The sequence below is a fragment of the Lingula anatina genome, chromosome 1, assembly GCF_051362555.1.
Source record: "Lingula anatina isolate TDL-2025a chromosome 1, LinAna3.0, whole genome shotgun sequence".
Classification (NCBI taxonomy): Eukaryota; Metazoa; Brachiopoda; class Lingulata; order Lingulida; family Lingulidae; genus Lingula; species Lingula anatina.
In genome coordinates this window covers 27282439-27291452 of record NC_141767.1, presented here as the reverse complement: position 1 = coordinate 27291452, position 9014 = coordinate 27282439, and the positions used below count along the sequence as shown (strand labels likewise).

Below are 9014 nucleotides of genomic sequence, written 5' to 3'. Positions count from 1 at the left end.
TTCCCAAAGAGGCAAACAGTTAAGCATTCCAAAACCCCGAGATGGTGAGCTACCAAGAAAAGCTGGCGGAGAACAACGAAACAAATCACATAGTGGAAGTAAGGAGCAAAATGACGACAAAGTTGAAGACTCTGGCGTTAAAAACTGTCCTGTCATAAAAATTCAGACATGCGACCAAACCAATGAAGATAGGCAGACTGGTATATCTCGGTCCAAAAGTACCGGTAATCTACTGAATGTTTCCCCAACGCAGCACATGCAAAATCCTAGCTGTGGGAAACTATTGCTGAAGAGAGCAGATGCCAGGGAAGTCTTATACAAGACTCCATCTGCATTGGACATACGTACAGAGAGCAAACCGCTCAGTCAGTGGCATCATTACACTAAATCCCCACAATTGGTGTCGTCTGGAGAAGAGCCACGCCATTTCTTGAGCATTAACGAGCCCGGCAGAACAAAGCTACCGTTTCTGCGTTCTACATCAACTGGTGACCTGGATAAACTGCCCATAGATGGTAATGTCAAGTTTCCATTGGAGAGTATCCCGCCCTTGCACAAAGCAACAAAACAGCAGGTGTCTCAGTCATGGACCGGTCAAACCGTGCCAAATGTGAAAAGTATGAAGTCGCAGCGACTTATAATGAAAACAGGACAACAAAAGTCAGCGGAGTCTTACAAAAAATCCAGAGAAGAGTTAGAAGAGAAGAAATTATGGCAACTAAGAGAATATCAACACCGAAGCAAAACAGCGGTTGCCCCTTCTCGAAACCAGGACCCAAAGGATCCAAAAATCCAATTGCCACCAGTCAAGGCGCCTAAACAAAAAGGACGAAACATTCAGACGGAAAATTAAGACTGCAGAAAATTTGAGTGAAACAGAACCCAAAGTGTAATAGAAACCCTACTATGTAATAACATGAAAATGATTCAATATTATCGTTTAATGTTTCAAACCACAACATGTACCGTATGTGTTTGGGCGTTTCTTAGAAACATTGGTCACATCGATGAATGATTTTGCAGTGAATAGTACATGTATATACGTTCGTTGTCACGGATGCAGTTTTATTTTTAAACTAAAAACATCTTCAAGTAGAGCAGCAAATAATATGAAACACAAAGCATAAGATATGACAAAAAATTTATAAGACAATCAAAAAATTTTCACCAGGACGGTATAAATGATACCTGCAAATATTTGAACATTTTGCATAATGCAACATCAACAAGGACAAGGATTTCATTCTAAGAAGTCCATGTTACAAGAGTATTATATCATAAACTTTGATCTGAATGCTCTTCGCAATGTAGACGGTAATTATCGGTAGATAATGCGATAAAACGATATTTAGACACATTATCGATACAATGGCAATTATCTCCTATTTATATTAGACACCCGGTACACGGGGGTTCGGTCAGATTGGTCCGACAATTTTTACGCTCCTTCGTCAAGTTAGTGTGCTCCTATTTTGATATTAATGTTCCTCTTTCTTAACGAGTACGCACGTTTAAATACTTCAAAACTAACATTTAACCCCCGAATATGCAATAGTCAAAGTCTAAATCACCAAGCACCGCCTATCTTTCACCCACCGCGTTTTCACGAGAAGAGCGTATATTGCGAATTGCCTCCTTTTCTCTCTTCAGAAATAAACGTTATTAAGAAAATTTTCACCCAAAATGTATGCCCGACTTAAAATCAATGGCTGAACCTGAATATCATCTATACCAAGCTTCTTCGTCTTTTTCTTTTAAAACCTTCGTTCCCCGTGTTTCATTTATTCCACTGATCATTTGTTTGGTGCTTAATTTTTCGTGGTTATACTGCATATCTCGTTTTTAATGTTCAATGTGGAGACTTTGCCCCATATGTCCATCGACAATTTTTCAAATCCTTGTTTCATCACCAAAACAACCAAAATCTCCTCGGAATATATATATATATATAGTGATAAAACCCTGTGCCTGTGTTTTGAGCATGGTGGCATATCACAGACCAACAATGATTAAAGGTGCTTACATACTGTTTTAAAAACGCTTACTTAAGTCAACTATCACAAACAATAATCATAGTCTAAAATTAATTTCGAGTGTCATTAACTAAAAAATATATATATTGGTAGCTGACACCAACAATTCTAGCACTAATACATCTTGTAATCTACAAGGCATTTCCCTACAGGTTGCTGAGTACCAACAAGATGAAGAGGACTCTGGAAAAAAAAGAATGTTTCCAATCAATACTCCTGTTTTGTAAATGTAGTATGTGTTAAATGAAAGACCAGCTAAAAAAAAATTATAAAAAGTAGCAGGATATCTGTGGAACAATACATAAAAATAAAGTGCATTATTGTACTTATGTATAAATTTCAAATAGCTGACTTATTCCAAAATCTTAATTTTAATTTATGGTTTAATAATAAAAGTTACTTGTATGAGTGTACTTTTGATATGTCCCAAATTCCCTTCTTTGTTTTATCATCCTGAGGTTCTACTTTTCATTAACAAATAAGAATCTACTATATACATGGGTGAAAGTTTTCGAAAAATGAAAACCCTGAAAGCATAGCACACAGTTTCTCATCACATTAAAACCATATGTAAAAAAAAAAGACTGAAATCCTAAAATCAGGCATAATCCTTAAAACTTTTACCTATGTATATATGTAAAATATGCACAGTCAAGCCAGGTCAGGTGTTAAACAGATATCTTAGACAAGAATGTCTTTTTTATGTCTTCATAACACTTCTTCTGTTTAAACTTAATTTTTTTCATTTGGATTCATCAAACTAAATGCAACATAATACATACTAGGTTTGGTACATTGCTGACGAGTTTCATGTCAAACTTGTGTAATAACAGAGCAATAAACATATGGATTTCCATTAAAGCAAACCACCTGAAATGCAAATAAAAGTTTAATAAACACAGATCTAACGTATATAAATGTAGATGGCATAAACAAGTTACACATGCAAATGAATAATTTCATGCCTGTCTTAAAAATAAAGACATATTTAGAGATAAGCATAAATATCACATTTTCACAGAAAGCGCATTTCCTGATATAATAAATACAGAGATGAAAACAGAAAATTGCCAAAAATCCTGGAAACTCCCTCCCAAAAAAAGTCTTAATTGCCTTTATTTACTGGAAGCTACTCTTAACACATATCTATATTACAAAAAAAAAAGATCTTGATTATTTCATTACACTGGAAAGCAGAATAAGTTTTTGTGTTGGATATAATTGTTTTGCACTTTATGTATTCATCAAGTGTGTTTTTGAACCGACAAAACTATAAAACTACAATGTGAAAGTAGTTTCATTGGATCTCAATTTTGATAGTCAAAATAATTTTATTTACGATAGATCCAGTTATTTGATTTACCTGTTGAACGTTTTGTCTGTTCACTCTGACAGACTTGGATACAACTGAATTACCTGTTCAGGTGAAGGTGAACAGGTTATTACAACGTTTTTGTTATAATTCTCTCATTTGCCTGCAGAGTGTGGACTCACCTCCCAGGACATTGATATCTGCCCCCGCCAAATGCCACAAACCCTTCCAAGAACACATTCTTTTCTAAATCAGCTTTGTCCCAACGTTCCTGATAAAATACTCCTTATTATTTATCAAAAGTTATTGTATTTTTATCTAGAACATAAATAACCTTATATGACTGGTTATTGTTATAAGCTGATGTATGAAAACAACCAAGTTGAATATACAGTTTTAATAAATCATGCACATTAACTGGAGAACTTACAAGTATCACAAAAAACATATATAATATATATAACTTTCTTATAATAAGACTTCCAACAAAAATTTTAAGTTTCAAAGTTTAAAAATAGGAAAAAAACAACTGCTAATGCTTTCTCTGTTCAGCTTAGGATATTTGTTATACATATACTCACTGGATAAAATCTTTCTGGCTCTGGAAAAAACTGTGTATTCCTATGAGCCCAGTATGGTGACAGCATTATATGGTCTCCAGCAGGGATGATGTAATTCTGCAAATATATCAGCTTCTTTCTATTTTTCACATCAATCTGCATACATGTTAACAAGAGAAAAACAGTTCTATTTTTAATTATACCAGTTATTTAAAACATTTAATCACTTCAAGATCTATAATTTCAGTTACAAAAACAGCAATCCCTTTTACTTAGACCCACCATATAGAATTTCCTGATTAAAATTTCAATATTTTCTTTCCAAATTGTTGAAATATTGCTATATCTACTTTTGAAAACTTTCTAAAATCAACCTGGCACTTAATATGGAATACCTACGTACTCGTATAGGAATGGGTTTGACAACTTTGCGGGTAATGACACCTGGCGAGCGCAGCCTGATGGCCTCCATGATACACTGCTTGATATAGGGCATCTTAAGTAATGTCTCTTCAGGTATTTCTGCATCTGAGGGTACTGAATTATATATTAATTTTTTTTACAAAATCAGTGTATAATAGCCATCAAGAAAAATGCTTTTTAAATTTACACAATAACAAATTAGATTAATTGTATCTATTACTTTTATATTTGATTATAACATATCAAAAGAAGTTATATAATACAGAGGCAAAATAATTTTTTCATGAAAGATCATAATGATTGTGAATAGCCAATTTCACTCAAACTTATTCCACTGTTTATTGGAGTTTTAAACATCACACAAAATGCCAAAATAATTATCATTTGCAAATATAAATTTACAAAGAATATTTCATTTACTTACATGAACCTGGGCTGCCCAAAGCTTCTTTAATCTCTTTCTTTGCCTTTTCTAAACAACCCTCCTCAGATAGTATAAAAGCAACAGTCCAAAATGATATCTAAATTTAAAAATAAAACATACATCATTACAAATATTTCATAGCTGGCACTAAATGGGTATCAATGTATCACTGTTCATTTTAAATATAATCAAAATTGGTTTCATGTAATGACTACAACAAACATGGCCATAAAGTGATATGGTGGATCATTTAAAAATGAGCCAAATATAAATCAGGGGAATCGAATATTGTTTTCCTTTTCGACTCATATTTCTAATATCTGAGATATTAATACATCACAAAAGTGAAATGGAACATCTGTCTAAATAAAGCATTTTTGTAATTTTAATTAAAAACAATATGATAACAGAATAATATTAAAATATTAAAGATGATATATACCAGAGATGTCACAACTGATGGTACAGAATGAGTGAGATAAACTGTTACGCATATAATAACTAAATCTCAACTTTAAACAGTTACAAATGAAAGACTTAACAGGCTTGAAAAGGCTTGCATGTTTATGTAATGACACAAACAAAATCGTAGAGTTACTTACAGGAATAGCATTAGCCAGCGAGGCCCACATAAGCAATAATCCGTAATTTGGAGCATGGGGTCGGTCAACAGAAGCAATAAGAGTCTGCAGCAATGTTTCATCTTCATCTGATGACCTCTGCTCTGCATCTAACTTCTTTATTATGTTTCTGAACAGGTTCAGCAACCAGTGCTTGGACTTGGCCCACTGCCTAGTTTAAATAAAAGTAGATTAGATTCATATGATGGGGATCCAAGATTATTTTCTCATACAATTTTCAAATATATTAATCTTGACAAAGAAATACATTTTCATAAAAAGCTACACAGACAGACACAGTATCACATTATCAAAAGCTCTTTTGTAAAAATATGTCAAAAAATAAACAAATTTGATAAACAAATAACCTTTAATATTATCTTACTTTAAGAACAACTCTGGGAGCTGGGAGCCATACTCAAACTCATCATCATATTCCACAAAATTCAGAGTCAGCTCCCTGAGGCCCTCCTGAGAGAAAAAGATAACATGAAAGTCCATAATTTCACTGAGGTGGTACAGTGTACACCAATAAGGTTCTTCACACATATTTTGAATATTATTATTTGAATATATGACAGTCTGATGATATATTTTCAGCCTTACGGCCAGGGGTATACTTGAGGATGGGTGAAAAAGAAAAATAAGCAGACAACTTGGTTTCATTTCAGTCTGAATTTTTATAATAAGTAGACTTTCATTCGGCAAGGTTAGTAACATTTGAAAAATTAAGGCCAAACAATCATTTCAACTTGAAAGCAATCTTAAGTTAAGGTAGATGTCTGATGGGCAAATCTCTAAATCCATCTTGGCTGTGGGCAAGGTAAACATGTACAAGTTACCTTTGTGTCTGTTGGCATCACACCTTTCCCAAATAAATGGTTAAGGACAGCTGCATACATTACATTTCTAATGAAATCATTCAAATCAATGGATTGACCTAAAATAACATGTATGTAAAAGTAAACAGCACTAGTAAAATATGGTTACCATGTGTTAACATACATGTATTAGTTATGAAATACAGTACCTCAAAACCACAAACAAAGTAACAATATAAAAACACATCAGTTTATTAAACAAACATATTTGATAAAAATCACTCAGACTTAAAACACATAGATCTAAGGTTAATTTAAAATATATTTTACTGAAATAGCATATTTTAAGAAAATTGTCTAAAAATTCAAACTACTCTGAACACTTTATTTTCATGAGCAAGGCGATTTGTAAAATATACTTAGTACATCTTCTCCACATAAATGTAACAGAAAGTTATATAATTCACATTCTGATAGAGCACCTGATCTCTCTGACTTATTCAGTTGTTCTAAGAATCCCTTGGAAAGTTGCTGGGAGATAGGACCAAGTTTAGAGGGTGCCAGTCGCCCCTTCACAGTATCATGGATCTTAGTGTGATATTGGTAGAATGATTCCTCCTTGACGGATGCTGAGAAATAAAAGAAACAAATACGGATGCAAAAAGTCATTTATACAGTCAACCAATAGAGTGTGCAAATAACTGATCATGACAGTCTGCAAAATAATAAATATATCTGTAGTCATACATGCAACTTAAACCTCAGTATGTCCCCAGAGTGACCAGAATTAACCTCTCTTTTAAAGTTCAAGCAGATGATGAGATCATTTTAATACTGAAGTACTTTGACTTTTAACACTAAACATGTTAAATACTGATATATGTATACCTGTATTTTTGACTGGTTGTTGAACTGCCTGCTGGAAATCAACATTTGGGGACTGGAAAAAGTGCTTGAAATCTTCTTGCTCTGTTACAAATGTCAGTCTCTTTCCTGTCACATATATTGTGAACAATGGACCTAGCTGTAATATTTTAATACACTTATATTATTTAAAGAAAAATAATAGGTGGGAAGCACTGAGAGAGAGAGAATTAACATAGGTCAAACCATTTCGTATTTCGGCATCCTCGTGCATAGAACGAATAGACCAAAATGTTCATATACCGGTACATGTATTGATTATTGAATTTTGTACCTTGCACTTCGCTTTTTGGATGAACCACAACGGTGCCTTTCCGAATTCAACAGCACAGCCAAGCCAAGGAACCCAACCTTTGAGAATAGGTGGATCAGTTGAAGACTTCCTCTGAGACCAAAAATACAGCACCAATGCACTAAATGCAGTGACGACTGCGGCAATAACTGACAGGGACATAACTGACCACGCTCAGTATGACATACATACGGCAGTAAAAATAGGTCATTTTATCACATGACTAGACTGTAGGTTACATGTACGCGGTACAGCTTGTAATTGCATTAGATGTTCTCGTGGTTGTGCTATCCCGTTTGTAAAGCACTTCAAATTAATTGAGACAATAAAAATAGATGTCATTATTGTTTACGTGTCATTCTTCCTTTGGGCATTGTACAGTGTTTTTTTTTCTAACTAGACGGCTATATTGTTGATAGAAATGGAATAATTGATCATCGCTCAGGATTTGACATTTCACTAACAATTATTGGTGTAATTCGATCCTTCATCCCGTGCCAATTAAACGAGTGCATTTGTGGTCTTATGGCTAAAATCATCATGCAATTTGAAAATATTGTGGTGTTTTCCCTCGTGGTGAGTATGATGGAAGCGAACAGTGATAGCAGGGGAAAACAAACAAATGTAAAATCACTCTTTTCTAATGGGAAAACGGGAAAACGTTTTTAATCATCGATATAAATTTAGGGCCGAGCAGACAATGATCGTAGTATGATTTAGCAGGGTAAATTGCTATACAGGAGAAATCAGTGCAAATTCTGGAAAGGTATTTCGCTTTCTAAAAAAACCGTTAGGACAGTAGAATATGGTACGGCAACCTTATTTGAAATCAATTGATACAATTCTAAAAGTAAAAACAGAATTTAGAAATTGAAATGAAAATTTAAAGCATTTACATGTATTATCAGTTTAAAAAAAACATAATGACAGGTAGATTTTGTCCTTATCAGAAAGCATTAACACGAAAAATATGCCGTTTTAAGGAACCATTTTTCCATGTTTCTCCTTTCTTAATAAATCTTCTTTACAAATGTTTTAAGTATAGTAAACTGATTTTTTTTTCAAATATAAACCTCTGAATGAGAAAAAAAAACAACATTTAATTAATTCTGCATACAAACAGCAACTGGATGAGCTGATCTTGACATCAGCACTTAAACAAATAAAAAGACATACACCATTATTGTATTTAATTGTCCTCGTGCGTATGTGACATCATCATAGAATATATCATAGAATGAATATATCTATGATATCATTTGGAGATAGGCTGCACGGTATATAGGAATAAATGCAAATGTAAGTTGAAATAATAGAGAGAGATTGAGAGAGATACGCACTTAGAAAATGTGCTTTCAAATATTGTCATTGCTTCGACACTTTGATATCTCATTTAAATTATAGGGCTGGTTTATTCCACTTATTTAGAAGTAAAGACAAAGTTACTTTCACTCATTCTAGACGCAACGTGCTATGCATGGAGTCAGGTTTGATGAGAATTAGACGGGGAGATAATCATGGCGTGTCTGCTTGAACATTGGATACCCTCTACTGGACAATTCAATTTCTCCTCCCATCTGCTGTAGATTGCCCCCACTTGTAAAC

General features: G+C 33.7%; 1 protein-coding gene across 2 annotated transcripts; it reads right to left on the bottom strand.

The window, feature by feature from the left end:
• Window positions 1-1124: 1124 nt before the first annotated feature.
• Window positions 1125-7598, bottom strand: LOC106170353 (24-hydroxycholesterol 7-alpha-hydroxylase-like). Of its 2 annotated transcripts, none has more exons than XM_013550194.3 (12): window positions 7392-7598; window positions 7082-7217; window positions 6676-6822; window positions 6215-6312; window positions 5758-5843; window positions 5355-5544; window positions 4753-4849; window positions 4309-4442; window positions 3927-4022; window positions 3528-3616; window positions 2816-2903; window positions 1125-2216 (listed from the first exon to the last, which is right to left on the bottom strand). In XM_013550194.3, exons 1-12 carry the CDS (start codon window positions 7569-7571, stop codon window positions 2148-2150), a joined length of 1410 nt encoding a protein of 469 aa, XP_013405648.3. In that variant the 5' UTR covers window positions 7572-7598; the 3' UTR covers window positions 1125-2147. The 2 variants fall into 2 exon arrangements, with proteins under 2 accessions (XP_013405648.3, XP_086855659.1); XM_086999533.1 differs by having other exon boundaries at window positions 4309-4433.
• Window positions 7599-9014: the final 1416 nt, after the last annotated feature.

What these genes read in the sequence shown, in the direction of transcription:
- LOC106170353 (XM_013550194.3), bottom strand. Translation starts at nt 7,571, where the DNA reads ATGTCCCTGTCAGTTATTGCCGCAGTCGTCACTGCATTTAGTGCATTG. An exon ending in TGATGCCAACAGACACAAAG is followed by an intron (nt 5,844 to 6,214) that starts GTAACTTGTACA and finishes TTTTTCTCTCAG; the next exon opens with GAGGGCCTCAGGGAGCTGAC. An exon ending in AGATATCAATGTCCTGGGAG is followed by an intron (nt 2,904 to 3,527) that starts GTGAGTCCACAC and finishes TTTGCATTTCAG; the next exon opens with GTGGTTTGCTTTAATGGAAA.